Raw genomic sequence first — 16,944 nt, forward strand, 5'->3', positions numbered from 1 at the left:
GAGAGACACACACAGAGAGAGGCAGAGACACAGGCAGAGGGAGAAGCAGGCTCCCTGCAGGGAGCCCGATGTGGGACTCAATCCCGGGACTCCAGGATCACGCCTTGGGCCGAAGGCAGGCGCTAAACCACTGAGCCACCCAGGTGTCCCTTGTTCTATGTTTCTTCATGGCATGTTATTGTCAGATGCGAGCTGCCAGAGCAGACATCACAGTGAGTCAGGCCAAGGGCCAAGTCAAGATGGCAGAGGCTGGACACAGGTACCAGGCCCATGAAGGGCAACCAGGCAGCCAGAAATTGCTGCTGGGGGTGCAGCCAGAAATTGCTGCTGGGGGTGCCAGGGGATGGAGGAGCCAGTCGGTAGTGTGAAGGTGGGCGAGCCAGAGGCCCCATACCTCCCCAGGGGACGTCTCCAGCTCTGCTCCCAGAGCAGCTCTTGATGGCTGGGAGCTCTTGCCCGGCCCAAGGCAGTCTCTGGCCGGTTCTGCCCATCACAGCACGCACCTCACCTCTCCCAGAATCCTGTGTAGCCACAGGCAGTGCATTTGTAGCCCTGGCCTATCAAAAGAGCCAGCATGGTTCTGGTACTGAATTCCTACCCAAACCCACTCTCCACAGGTGGGAGGGAGCATTTACCTGCCATTTTGCACCCCAATCCCGGGGGGGGGAGGAGAGATAGCAGTGCTTTCTGGAATCCTAGAGACAGAAGTAAACCCAATGAAACAAAATTCATTATCTACCTGCTTTCTTTATTTTATTAAGATTTTATTTATTTGAGAGAGAGAGAGTGAGAGTGTGCAAGTGAGAGAGCACAGGCAGGGAGAATGTCAGAGGGAGAGGGAGAAGCAGGCTCCCCACTGAGCAAGGAGCCTGTTGTGGGGCTCAATCCCTTCACCCTGGAGATCATGACCAGAGCTGAAGGCAGATACTTAACCTGCTGAGCCCCCCAGGCACCCCTGCTTGCTTTATTTTAAAGTCAACCAGGCAGCATCAAAAACATTCCCATTCTTGGGTGAGGCTCTCCCTCTTCATCGCTAGCTCCTGGGTTATGCAAGCACCAAAGCCGATGCCTTTCGCTCACTAAAGCAGCCTGTGGGCTCCCACTCAGGCCTGGTTCCTCTTACTTGACTTGCTCTCTCAGTGGGCTTGTAACTGATTTTCAAGCCTTTCCTGGCTCAGAAATGGGGATAGGCTGTGGGAGGGAGCGGAGGCTGGCAGAGGAAGAAGGTGAGAAGGAGGCGTGGATGCAGCCAGGCTCACTGGGGGTAATAATACCCTGCTGCACCCCAGGGAAGCATCCCTGACCCCAGGAGACCTGGGAATTCCCCCCCCCCCCCCCGCCACCCGGACGGTTCTGGGCCCCATGCTCTGCAGCTGGGCACATGCCTCCAGCTAATTAGGGCCTGTACTCATCCCATCCAGGATTGTAATCCTAGCCCGAATCTTCCTGCGACCTCTCTAGGTCCCAACCTTCCTTACCTGTAAAATGGGGCAGAAGAACATTCTTCCTCAGGGTTGTCAGATGAAATGAATACAAAGACACTAAGCATCCTCCCTGGCAAGGAAAGTGCTGGAGAAATTGAGCGGCTTATTAGGGTCTCCCTCAACCTTCACAGAGTTATATGTATAAATGTCAAGCATTCATTAAGACCTGTCCATGGGAGCACCTGGGTGGCTCAGTGGTTGAGCGTCTGCCTTCGGCTCAGGTCATGATCCCGGGATCCTGGGATCCAGTCCCACATCGAGCTCCCCACAGAAAGCCTGCTTTTCCCTCTGTCTATGTCTCTGTCTCTCTTTCTCTGTGTCTCTCATGAATAAATAAATAAAATCTTAAAAAAAAAAAAAAAAAGACCTGTCTGTGCCAGTCACTACGCTGGGGCCAGAAAGCAGAAAGAGGACTGTGAATAAGGCAGGCATCCTTGCAGGGGTTCAGGCTGTCACAGGGAGGCAGGAATGAAGGGAGAACAGAATGTTAGTAAGAGTAATAAGGTGTGTACGAAGTGCCTACGATGCTGGCTTTTGTTCGAGTGCTTTGTATGAATCTGATCCTATGAGGTGGGTACTGGATTAGCCCCATGTCACAGAAGAGGTACGTGAGGCACCTGCCATACTCACAGCCAAGAAGCAGGAGGTCTGGCTGCCTCCAGAGGCTGTGCTTTAAACCCTGATCACTATTATTTCTTTTTTTAAAAAATATATTTGTATTTATTACTGAGAGAGAGAGAGAGAGAGAGGCAGAGACACAGGCAGAGAGAGAAGCAGGCTCCATGCAGGGAGCCTGATGTGGGACTTGAACCCGGGTCTCCAGGATCAGGCCCTGGGCTGAAGGTGGCGCTAAACCACTGAGCCACCAGGGCTGCTCACTTCTTTTTTCTTTTCTTTTTCTTTTTCTTTTTTTTTTTTTTTAAGATTTTATTTATTTATTTGACAGAGAGAGAGCTTGCAGGAGCATGAGCAGGGGGAGTGGCAGGCAGGCAGAGAGAGAAGGAGAAGCAGGCTCCCCGGGGGAGCAGGGAGCCTGATGTGGGACTCGATTCCAGGACCCTGAAATCACGACCCAAGATAAAGGCAGACGCTTCATGGACTGAGCCCCTTAGGCATCCCCACTATCACTTCTCTACATGAAGCCTTGAGGTGGGGTCCAGGGAAATCATAAGGGGGCTGTTGGCCCCATGCAGAGGTGCCTCTCAGACGCAGAACCAGCAATTCCACCCTCTCCTGTACTGTGTTCCGTTTCTCAGGTCCTCCTCACTACACCTGTCATGGTATGTCTGTCCCTGCCGCCACCCCCACATCCCCCCCGCCAATTAGGCCAATTCCCCTCCCAGGGTCTATATTTAGCTTCCATGCCTCAGATCCTGGTACAAGGCCTGTCTTGAAAGCGGGTGCTGGAATTAGTGGATGAGACACGGGGCATCTTTGTATCTTGAGAGTCGGGGTGGTAAGAGGTCCAAGGTAGTGGGAATTGGGGTGGAGCTCCCCAGGCCTGAGTGCTGACTGGCCATGGGTGAGGGAGGTAGACTCTGGAGACTCACTGCCAGGTCAGGGCACAGGTGACCCCTTGGTGGTGGCCGTGCATACTGAGACAGGGAACATGGGTCAAGGAGCAGGGTGAGAGGCCCAGCCAGCAGTGGACACAGGGGATCTGAATTCAGATGGGACCTGGGTCCAGCCAGCTGCCAGAGACCCAGATTTGAGAGTGACCAGTTCAACAAAGTGGGAGAAGCCACTGAAAGGGCTTATCCATATCCAGAGAGTGTGGGCCCACCTAGAAGCAGGCAGATACTCTGGGGAATGTGACAGGAACCAGGAAGGATGGGCAGCAAGAAAAATTCAGACTTGCAAGGACCTGGATGGCACAGCAGCTGGAGCCATTTAGGTCAAGAGCAAATGGCCCCAGAAAGGATCACTGTGCAATGGTAAAACAAAGCCTCTTGGTATTCAAGTATACCATGTTCCACCCCCACCAGGTAAATAGGTTGAAACTTCTGGTGCTTAAAATTGTAAAGCTTCAGTAACCTAAAAAATTCCATCTCTTCCTGAATGACTCATTCCCCCATAAATTCGGAATAAAGCTCCATTGTGCGTATATAGCTGGGTTATTCCAGTAGGAGTTGACACCTTATATTGTTTTGAACTTGACCTTACCTGACGGCACACCTACAATTTGCTCCCATTTCTCAGATTAGACGATGGTGGCCCCGCCCCAAAGGATCTAGAAGGCAGACCCTCTGGGGCCTCATGCAGAACTGATTCCAAGCACCAGGATCGTCCGCTGTGGGTGGGGCGGGGGCTTCGGGCCGTGATCCCTCGAGGCAACCATCCAAGGAATGAGCATGTTCCGGTGTAGCTGGTTAGACAAGGCTGGGAATTGTCCAACTGTCCCTGACACAGGGGGGTGCTCAGCAAATATTTGCCAAGTGAACAAAAATTTCATCATCCTTGTTGTCCAGTGTGGCAAGTTTCTGCCTGGAACACACGGGGTGGGTGGCGTGGGTGCTGGCAGAGGTGGGGATCCTGCGGTAAGTGGTTAATCATTCTGGGAGTTCAGCCTTGCAAGAGGCAGGGTGGAGCCCAGTCAACTCCTCAAAGTTAAACTACAACTTTGGGAATCCTAGAAAGGCAAGTCTCCTTTCTCCTGCCTCTGGGCAATTCTCTGAACCTGTCCAGACCCATCCAGGACCTTCCCAGGAGGAAACATCTCAGCTGGGATCAGCAAGGGTGCCTGGCTGGGAAGAGGCCAGGGTGGGGGAAAAAGCCTAGCCAAACCCCTTGCTTAAATGCCGTAGCTCAGAATGTCTCCTCACAGAATTGGGAGACGACACTTGGCCTTCTTCCCTGAGCTTGTCACTCGTGTTTCCAAACCCTGAGTGACACCCCATTCTCCCCTTGATCCTGAAATCTGGAAAGCCACCAGAGGAAAGACCAGTGGGAGGGGCTTCCACCCTGAGATTTCTAACTCCAGTTAGGCCCCTCTCTCAAGCCGTGTGTCCTCGGGGAAATCACTCAACCTCTCTGAGCTTGTTTTCTCACTTGTAGAGTGAGTCTGTTGCCACCTCACAATACTCCCTTCTTTCTGGAAATATGATAGCATTGGCCAGTTTCACTCCCTGGCTGGGAAGCCTTTCGAGGGCAGAAACATAATTCTTGTATTTGTTGTCCTCTCGCCCCAAATGCCAGAAGTACATGAGGCACGCGACATGCCAAATAAGTAAAAGTTCTTTTAAAAAAAAATAACAGGGCGGAACTTTCCAGAACGTTCGGTGGGATGCGGAGGAGCAGCGGCTGCCCGAGCTGCGCCCAGCAACGCGCTCCTTCCCGCTCCCCACACCGGCTTCGGCCCTCTCACCGGCTATAGAAAATGGTGAAAGAAACCACTTACTGTGATGTTTTGGGGGTCAAACCCAATGTCACCCAGGAGGAATTGAAAAAGGCTTACAGAAAACTGGCCTTGAAGTACCACCCTGATAAGAATCCAAATGAAGAAGAGAAGTATAAACAGATTTCTCAAGCTTATGAAGAGCTCTCTGATGCAAAGAAAAGGGAATTATATGACAAAGGAGGAGAACAGGCAATTAAAGAAGGTGGAGCTGGTGGTGGTTTTGGTTCCCCCATGGACATCTTTGATATGTTTTTTGGAGGAGGAGGCAGGATGCAGAGAGAACGAAGAGGTAAAAATGTTGTACATCAGCTCTCAGTAACCTTAGAAGATTTATATAATGGCGCAACAAGAAAACTAGCTCTGCAAAAGAATGTGATTTGCGATAAATGTGAAGGCCGAGGTGGTAAGAAAGGAGCAGTCGAATGTTGTCCCAATTGCCAAGGTACTGGAATGCAAATAAGAATTCATCAGATAGGACCTGGAATGGTTCAGCAAATTCAATCTGTGTGCATGGAGTGCCAGGGCCACGGGGAACGGATCAGTCCTAAAGATAGATGTGAAGGCTGCAATGGAAGGAAGATAGTTCGAGAGAAGAAGATTCTAGAAGTGCATATTGACAAAGGCATGAAAGATGGCCAGAAGATAACATTCCATGGTGAGGGAGACCAAGAACCAGGACTGGAACCAGGAGACATTATCATTGTTTTAGATCAGAAGAACCATGCTGTTTTTATTTGACGAGAAGATCTTTTCATGTGTATGGATACACAGCTGGTTGAAGCCCTGTGTGGCTTTCAAAAGCCAATATCTACTCTTGACAACCGATCGTCATCACCTCTCATCCAGGTCAGATTGTCAAGCATGGGGATATCAAGTGTGTGCTAAAGGAAGGCATGCCAATTTATCGTAGACCATATGAGAAGGGTCGCCTAATCATTGAATTTAAGGTAAACTTCCCCGAGAACGGCTTTCTCTCTCCTGATAAACTTTCTTTGCTGGAAAAACTCCTACCTGAGAGGAAGGAAGTAGAAGAGACTGATGAAATGGACCAGGTAGAACTTGTGGACTTCGATCCCAATCAGGAGAGACGGCACCATTACAATGGGGAAGCAGGGGATCCCTGGGTGGCGCAGTGGTTTGGCGCCTGCCTTTGGCCCAGGGCGCGATCCTGGAGACCCGGGATCGAATCCCACATCGGGCTCCCGGTGCATGGAGCCTGCTTCTCCCTCTGCCTGTGTCTCTGCCTCTCTCTCTCTCTCTCTGTGACTATCATAAATAAATAAAAATTAAAAAAAAAAAAAAAAACCAATGGGGAAGCATATGAGGATGATGAACATCATCCTAGGGGTGGTGTTCAGTGTCAGACCTCTTAGTGGGGCCGGTGAATAACACTGCTGCTGGCATTTTATATGCAGTAGTGGATGAGTGAAGGACTATAATCATAGCTCACTACTTGCTATTGTTTTTGTTTTAATATTCAACTCTAGTAGTGTTTTAAAAGTTAAATGAAGAATAAACTCAAATATAAAAGCTCTGACTTTGCCCTGTATGTATGATGACTTCAGTGTGTAAGATAAGTTTAATACTGTAAAAACTACTTTTAAAAAATCTCCCCTAGCTTTTGTTAGGCCATACCTTGTAATTGATTGCAGCTCTATGTATATGAAACAGTTTAGACTGAAATGCTAGGTGTATGTATTGACTTCAGTGTATGACCGTTAATTGTTAAGCTATGAAGTTAAAACTTGTATTTAATTGGCAATCAAAGAATTTATTAATTTGTAGAGAAGTGTTGGTCTGTAGTTACGTTAAGTAGGATTCATTGTGATGCATCTGCATTTTATTGCCTCAACTGTTACTTGAAGATGGCATGCTATGTAATCTGGCCTGTGGTATCAGTGATAGAAAGGATACCTCTCTAAAGAAGGGGTTTATCATATGCTGCTGCTTGAGGGCTTGCACTTGTAGAATTGCATTTCCTTCTGTGCCATCTTTTATATATATATATGTATCAGTCCTGGTTATACTTTTTTTCCTTCTCTTTGGACCATGATAAACTTCAGAGTAGTGACTTTAGGAGCAGGGTACCTTAGAGTGAAGAGACGTTAATTTGCATGTATGGAGAAGTTAATTTGCATGTATGGAGAAGTTAATTTGCATGTATGAGACAGAAGGTGTCTTCTAGGTATGTGACAGGCTTACTTTAAACCATTTAACTTAGGCTCCGAAGTAACTGTAATTTCATGTTGGTAGTATAGCAAATTATGATGAATAGCTTTAATTGTATGTTTAAAAGTCATGTTCACAAGCTTAAATCTGGAATCAGAATTAAGCAATTGAAATGTATGAATGTCTCCTTAATATACTGATTACAAAGCAAATAAATAAACAAATAATAAAAAAAATAAAAAAAAATAACAGGAACACTTGATATTTACTCTGTGCCCAGCACCACACTCAAAGGTTTCAGTGGATCCGCTCACTTAATCCCCATATTGCTCAAGGGAAATGCTATGACTCCCATTTTAAAGATGAAGAAACTGGGGTACCTGGGTGGCTCAGTGGTTGAGTGTCTGCTTTCGGCTCAAGGCATGATCCTGGGGTCCTGGGATTGAGTCCCGCATCAGTTTCCCCACAGGGAGCCTGCTTCTCCCTCTGCCCGTGTCTCTGACTTTCTCTCTCTCTGTGTCTCTCACGAATAAATAAATACAATCTTAAAAAAAATTGGACTCTGCAATGAGCTCCTGCCTAAAGCTTTGTCTGAAATCCCTCCTTCTGAACTATGCATTCTTCCCATTTTAGGGGCTCAGAGAGGTTGGGACTTACTTTAGAGCTCCCATTCAGAAAAACCAGGATTCTGTCCTGTTGGCTCCCTCGTGGCCGTGGACTTGGGAGGGGACTCAGCGTCAGAGGAAATGTGATGGGGGTCGCAGCTACAAAGAGTAAACTCAGAGTCAGGAAACCTGGGTCTGGCCCAGCTCTGCGGTAAATCCATCGTGTGCCCTTGGGTAAGTCACTGTCCACTCTGGTTTCCTTCTCCTCGGGTTCTCCCCAATACCGACCCATGTTGCCTCTTTGCCCTGGGGGCTTGGATATGGGGAGATGTGACCCAACTTCGGGCAGGGGCCATCTGGGGCTTTCTCAGACACCATGTCTATCTCTGCACAAAGGGCAAATATAGAGAGAGGAGGACAGAGCCTCCTCTGGAGCCTCAGGAAGCCTGCAGGCAGAAGTGTCCCTTGAGCAGAAAGGATCAACCCCCCCTGGGTCCCCCCACCCCACTCCCTGGTAGCTCCAGACGCTGGCCTCCAAGTGTGGGATCCCAGAGAGGCTGTACTCAGCCCCTCTCCCAAACATCCTGTCCTGGCCAGGACAAGCCTCCTCAGTGCGGTACAGCCTCTTACCAGTTCAGACCCATCTCTGTCTCAAGAGGAGACACACTATTGACCTGGGTGGGCCTTTGGGTGGTACTCCAGACATATCACAGCAAGATGCATCTTAAATAGCCCAGAAGCCAGAAGCGAGGCCCCCAGCATTACGGAGTGGGGGACAGCTTGCTAGGGGCACTCTGGTCATAGGAATGGAAGGGCTCTGGGGCTCCTGTCCTGCTCAGAAGGCAGGGATGGGATCCCCAAGACCCTCAGGCTCCACGGAACTACCTTTGCTGGGCATGCTGGAACCACCAGCTCCTCAGGAAAACCAGGCAGCCCCCCAGTTAGAAAGATTAGGCACTTGGCCATTTTATTTCCTCATTAGTGAAACAGAAGGAAGGGAGGGCCTCACCTCAGCAGGTGGGAGGCTGCCTTCCCCTGCGCCCACCACCACCTTCTCTCCGGCCTCTGTCGGAAGCCCACAAGTCAACAGAATTCCTGGGCTCTGGGATGTTCCCCTGTGTGCCACCTGACTTGCAGGAAGAAACACACACTTGGTCAAAGCAGAGTCAGAACTGACTCTGGCACAGCTCCTTGCGTCCTGCCCAGCCTCAGTGGGTCTTCCCCCGGCCCTCGGAGATGACTTCCTCCGGCTGGGCGCGCATGTACCACTCCACCCAGGAGCCGTCGTAGATGGGCACATCGGGCTTGCCGCAGAGGTAAGCTCCCAGTGCCACGTGGCAGGCTGTGACGCCGGAGCCACACGTGGCCACCAGCGGCTGGGACAAGTCCACCTTCTTGTCCTGGAACAGACGGTTGATCTCCTCGGGGCTCTTCTCCAGACCCTCGCTGGTCAGGAAGTCTGTGAAGGGGATGTTCACAGTGCCGGGGATGTGGCCAGGTTCGATGCCTACAGCAGGAGGGCAGGAAGGAACAAGTACAATGGTGTATGAATGGTCCCCGCTGTACTACGACAGCCTCCCCGACAGCCACGGCACTAAAGCCTCTCTAAATGCGTCATCCCACGCAGTCCATACAGCCAGGCGACCCAGGCGCTACTTACGGGCATTCCCATATTACAGACGGGCATGTTGAGGTTTGGTACTGTGCAAGGTCCCACATCTAGCAAATTGCTGGCTGGAATTGGGACCTAAGATTCTGACCCCATCAAGTCTTGCCCTGCCCCTGGCTTCCTGATCACCCATGTGCCCTGAGGGTGATAAAGATAAACAAGACCGGGATCCCTGGGTGGCGCAGCGGTTTGGAGCCTGCCTTTGACCCAGGGCGCGATCCTGAAGACCCGGGATCGAGTCCCACATCAGGCTCCCGGTGCATGGAGCCTGCTTCTCCCTCTGCCTGTGTCTCTGCCTCTCTCTCTCTCTGTGACTATCATAAATAAATAAAAATTAAAAAAAAAAAAAAGATAAACAAGACCTCTGCCTGGCTAGGACTCCTTGCACTTGCAGTAAAGGAATTGATCTGGCAGGGTGGACAGGCATAAGTGAGCCATTACATGTATGAAAGGTGTTACAAAGGCCCTACGGGGTGCCATGGGACACATTATGAAAGATATTAACAGTAATAATAATAGTTGATTATTATTGAGCGCTTACTTTGTGCCAGGCACTATTCTGAGCCCCTCTGTGTATCTTCTCCTTTAATTCTCCCCCAAACTCTACGGGACAGAAATGATGATCCTCCCCTTTACCTAGATGAGGAAACTGAGGCACACAGACTAAGTTGCCCAAGTCAGAGAGGCCCCAGAGCTGGTGCTGCTAACCGCCAGGCCATGGGGGCAAGGAAGCTTCTCTGAGAAGGCACTGAGGGTGAGAAGGGGTCTGCAGGCAGAGGGGTCTGGGCGTTGGGGGCTGAAAGCACCACAGACTGGAGAAAGGTGGGGCGGGGCAGGGGGGAATCGGAGGAGGCAGGAAATCACATGGTGTTTACAGGGGTAAAGGTCACTGGGCAAAAGCACAGACAGGGGGGAACCTGAGGCCCAAGGGGAACCACCTGGATTAAGGCGTTGGGCTTTGACCTGACTGCAAGGGAAAATCAGACTCCCATTTTCAAAAGATTGTTTTGATCATAGCACAAAGCACCTGGGCAAGGCTAGAGAGCTGGTCACCTCCCCTCCCCCAAACCTAATCATTTTGCCTTCACCACCTCCTAGGAGGCAGGTGTCACTAATATTCCCATGTTCACGCCAAGGACTGAGATTTTACAACAGGATAAACCTTCATAGCCTATGACTCAAAAATCTCCACCATTCAGACTCAAGGGTGGGGTTCTAGACTGGTGGCTTCTGCCCTGGTTTCCTCCTGCAGAGGGGTGACCTCCTCCAGGGAACTGCTGACCCGCATGGGTAGCTGCTGCCAGGACTTAGCGTGTAGCCAGCACTCGAGTCCCTGGTGAGATTGGAGTGCATCCTGCAGCCTCGCGTAGGTGCAGAAACGGCTCGCTGGGAGACGTCACAGAGAGACCAACCCGGAGCAAGGACGAAGAGCAAGCTCTCAACCCAGGTTGGCCACCGTCACCGCAGGGCTGTCCCTGTGCCACGAACCCCCATCAAGTAAAGCATGCTTCCCCCTACCCTGCCCCACCCATGTGGCCCCTCTTCAAGGGGTCACTTGTGCAGGTCTCAGGCTGTGTGGCGGGAACAATGAGGTGATGTTTGCCACGGATCTAGATCCAGCCTTTATATGCAGTGGCTCAGGCCACCTCCACAAGCCTGCAAGGTGTGTACCACGGTGGCCCATTTACAGATGAGTAAGCAGGACTGCGGTAGCATTAAGCACCATTAAGCACCTCCATGAAGAGACACAACCACAGAAGCACTCCTTAATTATGTCATGTCCTGTTTCTTAGTGCGCCTTGTGTGTGCACTGAGCTGAGCATTGTATACATTTGTTCTCATTTTGACATCTGACCCTCACTGCTTCCTGTAAGCTCTGTGTTTCTGCTCTTATTTCACACAGTGCAAAAGCTGCAGTTCAGAGATTAGATTAGCTGACTTGCCAAGTAGCTCACTGCCCTCTGTTGCTCCCCCTCCCCCAAGGGCTGAGCTACAGCACCTCACAGGCTCAAGGTGGCATCCTTATTAGGCTGAGCCACATAAAACTGTCACTTATGTAGCATCAAACATGTTTGGCCATCAGTAATTTCCTATGGTTTGACCTAATGTCAATATTGTTCTGCACGGTTCCATGTGGCAGGGTCCTTCCTTCTCAATTCCCCAGATCTCTCTAGGACATTTGACTCTGTGCCAGCTGTTGGGTCAGTCTTTGGGATGCACTGGAGGCGTGGATGACCCTTGTCCTCGGGCCGTCCGAAACACTGTTAGGATAGGACAGCTCAAGCTGCTTTATAAGCACAGAATAGAAGCCCCAACCCTGATTCAGGGGAATGGGGGGATGCCATTCAGGGCCAGACTCCCAGAGGAAATGGCAAGTACCTTGCCTCCTCCCCAAAGAAGGCACTAAAAGAAAAGTCTGGGTAATTACTGGTTGCTCACTGCAGCTAAATTTACTGACTCAAATCCCGGCTGGGCTGCCTTCTGACTCAGAGCAAGGTAGCTACCCTGAGACTCCATTTCCTCCTCTGCCCTATGACAGCATCCACGTCTTGGGATCATACACAGGCTCGCACCAATGTGGCCACTGACCCACCTGTTTGTGGGAACCCCTGGCCACCTCATACATGGCTTTCCTGTAGTCTCCTTGCCTCCAGCTCATAGGCAGAGGCCTCTGCCCCAACCCCAGCCAGCAACCATCTCAAGTTTCTCTGCAACCTGGGGCAGCAATCTCCCCCATTCTCTCTAGTGGCCCCACTATCCTGCCCTCTGCAAGTCTTGGTCCCTCTAAGGGCCTTTCCACGGACCCCTCCTCCTCCTCCTGTTTGTCTCCATCACCAGCAGGTGTACACCTGACCAAGCTCCATCCTTTTGGGTTTTTCCTAAATTGGCCTGCCACCCTGCCTATGCCTCAGAGACCCCCTTACATCCATAGAATCCAGGTGGGGCTGTTTGGCTTCTCACCCTAATACAGGACACTCAATGAGTTTGGGGTGGTCACGGCCCCAAGCACCAGTGGGCGGTGGCGCAAGTATCACTGTCCTCTCTTTAGGAATAAAGCCAGTGAAGCTCAGAGAGGGAGGCGACTAGAATCCAAATCTCAGGATGTCCTTTAAGGGCAAGGACGAGGCAGGGCTCGGGGGCGCACGTGCGCCCGCGCCCCAGCGGACCGCCCGCCCCCGTGCGCGCGTTCGTTACCGTCTCGGGGCTCGGGCTCGGTGCCCCGGAACCGGCCGGCGGCGCGGGCGTCCACCACCTGGAAGCGCCGGGATTCCAGGTTCTCCTTGAGGTCCTCGTAGGTCTTGACGAAGGCGGGGTCGAGCGCGGCGCGGAAGTCGGCGGCGGGCGCGGGGCGGCTTTTGCCCGAGCTCAGCGGGAGGCCCAGGCGCAGCCAGTGGCGGAGGCCGCCGTCCAGCAGCGACACGGTGCGGTGGCCGAAGGCGCGGAACATCCACCAGACGCGCGGCGCGGCGTACAGGCCCTGGTCGCTGGCGTCGTAGACCACGACGTGGGTGGCGGCGCCCACGCCCAGGCGGCCCGCGTACTCCGCGAAGTGCTCGGCGCTGGGCAGCATGTGGTCGTAGGGCGACGTGCGGTCGCTGCACTGGTCGATGTCAAAGAAGGCGGCGCCGGGGATGTGGCGCTCCTCGAACTCGCGGCGCGCGTCGCGGCCCAGCTTCGGCAGGTACCAGGAGGCGTCGAGCAGCTGCAGGGGCTGCCCCGCGCGCGGAGCCCGCAGCGCCTCGGCCACCCACTGCGCCGACACGAGCGCGCGGAAGAGCTGCTGTGGGGCCATGGTGGCGGCGGCGTCCCTGGGGCTGCAGGCCTGGGCGACAGGGAGGGTGTCAGGAGGGAATCCTGCAAGAGGCCGGCGCAGGGGTTGGGAAACGCCTGCACCGCTGGGGCTGGCCTGGCCCCCAGGGCGGTGGAGCCCCGGGGAGGGCAGAGTCCAGGGAGCACAGAAAAGCGGCGGCGGCGGCAGTGAACCCAGGGGCACACTTCCGTCGTCGCCAGAGCCTCTCCTCCCCTCCCTGCTCCAGGACCTATACACAGTGAGGAGCAGCGGAATGACCGGCCTGGGGGGCAGGGGAGGGGGGCTTTCACCCGCTGCTGGCTGGGGGTGGCAGGTGGGGGGCAGTCGGGACAGAGCACAAGCACCGCAGGCAAGTAGGGGCCAAGCTTGAGGCCCTCCCCAAGATGCAGCTCTGCTTCACTTGCCACCAACCAGGGTCCCTGGTGGAATTCATTCACTCATTCATTCATCCAGCGTTTATATAAGCGGCCTCATGGGAACAGTAGCTGGGATATGCCGACTCCTTGCTGTGCGTCACTTAATCTCACAATACTTCAGAACACTGCAGGACACAGAGTAGGCTCTCAGTTTTTTGTTGGACCAGGAGCCTCAAGAAGGTTGCTAATATTCTCACCGTTTCACACAGGGTGACAGTGAGGATCATATAAGTGTACTGAGTTGGCTAAGGTCAGCAGCTAAAGCCCTGCTGCCAGGCTTCACCCCGGGCATTCTGACACCAGAATCCAGACGCTCGAGGGCAAGCACTGTGCACGCTCTGGGGATCTGGCAAGGTCAGATTCTAACCTCTGAGCCTGAACTTCTCTCTCTGAACCTTCATGCAGCAGCTGCAACAGTGACAGTGCCTCATGCCCTCTCTCCTCCGCTCCTCTGCGGGCCAGCAGCTGAGAGTACACCAGCCCAGGATGTGCCAGGTCACAACCTTCCTGGGCTGGGATGCTCTGAACGTGTTGAGCCCCTGTACAAACAGCTCCTAGTCCACTGGGTGCCTTTGCAAAGTTTAGAGAAAGGTGCCCCTTCGGCCAGGGCACGTGACTCGATGGGTGAGTGAGTGTGAGCTGCAGGTCTGCACTCCCTTACCCCTTTAGCAGTGCACAACCTTACCATCCATACCAGACAGTCCTGCCATGGAGGGGAAGGGGTGGGTAGAGAACAGGCGCTTTGTGGGCCAGGCCACATGCTAAGCACCGCAGCCTTTAATTGTGGGCATAGAAGGATGCCTATCTGCTGCATGAGGCAACTAGAGACGGGAGTGCCTTGCCCTTGCTCACACAGCTAGTCAGGAGCAGCCTCAGGACCTGAAGCCAGAGTTCAGCTCCTGAGGCTGGACTTCTTCCCCAGCCCCGGGTCAGTGATGACCAGGGCCTAATGAGTTCGCAGTGTGACACCGTGTGCCCCAGGCCTCCCAGACTCATCACAGTCTGCCTTTTAGGAAGTCACTCTACCCACATGGCCAGGCACTGTGCTGGACACCCAGAAACTCTTGATTTTACCAGGCCCTGGGGGTAAAGATGTCACAGGCCAGCTCAACAACAGCATAATTGAGGAAAGTCTGGAGTACTGTGTGAGCACAGAGGGGCCACTATCTCAGCCCAGGGTGGGAGAAGAGGTGGGAAGTCTTCCTGGAGGAAGAGGAGGGGCAAACTGATTTGACCTTTACAGAGGTCCAGGAACCTGCAGCTTGACCTTTAGGATAAGGAGGCTACCAAGGGGACTTTGGCTAAGGGGTGATCCTGATATCTGTGGGTTATGCCACAGCTAGATAATGTTGGGGAATGCTGCGAGCCCCTTCTTGAGGAATCCATCCATGAGCCATGGTGGCTTCACCCCCCCCCACTATTCTTGGGGCTCCTTGTTTTTTTTTTTCCGAGGATCCACTTACAGTAGAAAGAACCCCGAATTTTGAGTCAGAGCCCCAGTCTCAAGTCAGTGTGAATCATTCTGTTCCTTAACTAGCTGTGTGAGGGCTGGCATGGTGGGCTCCCTGGCCATTTTCACTTCTTATGGAGCGTCCAACCTTCAGCTCTTATGGTGGAAATTAACGAATGTCAAGGGGCCACCATAATGCACTGCATATGGCTGGTTTTAATAATCACTAAAAATGGCCTAATAAAAATCCCACTATTTCTGAAAAGTTACTCTCACCTTCGAACAACAGCAACATATCTAGAATCTTAGAATTTCAGGATTGGGTGGGACTTCAGGTCTGAGATCATCCTGCCCTGATGCCCCCCTTGATTGGCAGTTTTCACAAAGGGCTGATGCAGGCAAAGAACCGTCTGGGGGAGCAGGCTGTGTGTCACTGAAGGGCACAGACCCGGTCCTTGTGTGCTTGCCAGGCCTGGATCATGCAGGGCCATGTGCTCTGGGAGTGAAGGACTCTAGGACACACAGGACAGCCCCAAGCCCATCTCAGGAGTGTACAAACTACACTAGGGGAAGTGTGAGGCCCAGGCTGTCATCTGGGGTGGGCCCTGGGAGAACAGGGCTCCAGTCACACTGGGCAATCCTCAAGAACTTGCCCCCCACCTACTTCCTCCTGAGAACCCCTCTGCACCTCAGAGCAAAACACAAAGTTCAGATGATTCTCCAGGGAAATGCTCATCAGAGTATGAATTTTTCAACTTCCTGTGAGAATATAATTATTTCAGAATGAGAAGAAACTTTAAAAGGGGGATGAGAAAAGCATAACAGACATATGGAACAGACATATGCAAAAAGCTGAGTAAGAGGAGGGGTGGCCCACCAGCTTGCAAGAACCAATTGCTCCATTTTCAGGAATGACGGTTCAGTGGTGGTGAAACACAGCCATTGTTAAGAAAATAAATTATATAAATTTACAATTAATTAGGTTAATTAAAAACAAAGGCAATTTTTTTTTTTTTTTTTTTCAAAAATCATGAGGCTTTGGCGGTGAGCCAGGTAAACAGAGGCAGCAGGCAGGCCACGCAGGCCACCTGGGCTTCAGATCTGAGATTAACCACTGAGGGGCCTCAACCCCACTTCGAGCTTCTGGGGTAACTCGGGTAACTCGCTAGGCCTGTCTCTCTAGTCTTAAAATAAGTTTCTGGGCTTGCTCCGCAGTTGTTGTGGGAAGTCAGTAAAACCGGAGGAGCAAAGCGCTCACCGCGCAGGCCTTGGCCACTGCTAGTTTCATTTCACTCCAGCAAGTTCTGTGCCAGTTCCTTCTCTTGGAGCCTCTAGGTCACTCGGCCTGGCCTCCCTAGCCCCTCCGTGGGGCTTTATTAGTCCTCCCTCCCTCTCACTGTCTCGGGTGGCACCAGGTGGCCCCACCCCACCCCCACCCCCACCCCCAGCTCCCCACCCGCGGCTCACGCGGAGGCCACGGTGCAGGCCGCCCCAGCGGCTGCGGACAGCCATCCTCAGGGGCAAGCCAAGGGGCCGCCTTCCCTCCCGGGCTGAAGCCGCCTGCCCCGCTCAGGCCCCGCGGGGGAGCCCCGCGCCCGCGCCCCGGTGCTCCACCTCCCCCTCGAGAAAGGCAAGCGCGAGGCCGCAGCAGTTACCCGGCTCTCGGGCTCCGGGCTTCCGGGATCGGTCATGGCCCCTGCGCCGGGCGCCCCCTCCCCGCGCCCGCAGCCGTCCCCGCCTCCCGCCACCAACCTGAGGCCGGCCAGAGGGAGGAGCCTCCGGCACAGCCCACCGCCGCGGCCACTTGGAGCCGCCGCTGCCCGCGCCTTCCACTCCCCGGGCAGGGGGACCTCCGCGCCGGCGCCCCCGCCCCGCGCCTTCCCCGCGCCGCCCGCGCCCGCCGGGGGGGTCCTCGGGGTCCTCGGGGGCGGCGCGCGGGGGGG

The 16,944-nt window shown here is 53.2% G+C and overlaps 1 protein-coding gene and 1 pseudogene across 2 annotated transcripts; one reads left to right on the forward strand and one right to left on the reverse strand.

Moving 5' to 3' along the window:
* The first annotated feature begins 316 nt into the window (after nucleotides 1-316).
* Nucleotides 317-7,554, forward strand: LOC144323777 (dnaJ homolog subfamily A member 1 pseudogene; annotated as a pseudogene). The gene is made up of 2 exons (XR_013389127.1): nucleotides 317-6,997; nucleotides 7,028-7,554. The product of XR_013389127.1 is annotated as a dnaJ homolog subfamily A member 1 pseudogene (transcript).
* Nucleotides 7,555-8,596: 1,042 nt separating this feature from the next.
* MPST (mercaptopyruvate sulfurtransferase) lies at nucleotides 8,597-16,707 on the reverse strand. The gene is made up of 3 exons (XM_077914638.1): nucleotides 16,657-16,707; nucleotides 12,520-13,147; nucleotides 8,597-9,162 (listed from the first exon to the last, which is right to left on the reverse strand). Exons 1-3 carry the CDS (start codon nucleotides 16,690-16,692, stop codon nucleotides 8,864-8,866), a joined length of 963 nt encoding a protein of 320 aa, XP_077770764.1. The 5' UTR covers nucleotides 16,693-16,707; the 3' UTR covers nucleotides 8,597-8,863.
* Between the last annotated feature and the right edge of the window lie 237 nt (nucleotides 16,708-16,944).

Source organism: Canis aureus, chromosome 11 (genome assembly GCF_053574225.1).
Source record: "Canis aureus isolate CA01 chromosome 11, VMU_Caureus_v.1.0, whole genome shotgun sequence".
Lineage (NCBI taxonomy): Eukaryota > Metazoa > Chordata > Mammalia > Carnivora > Canidae > Canis > Canis aureus.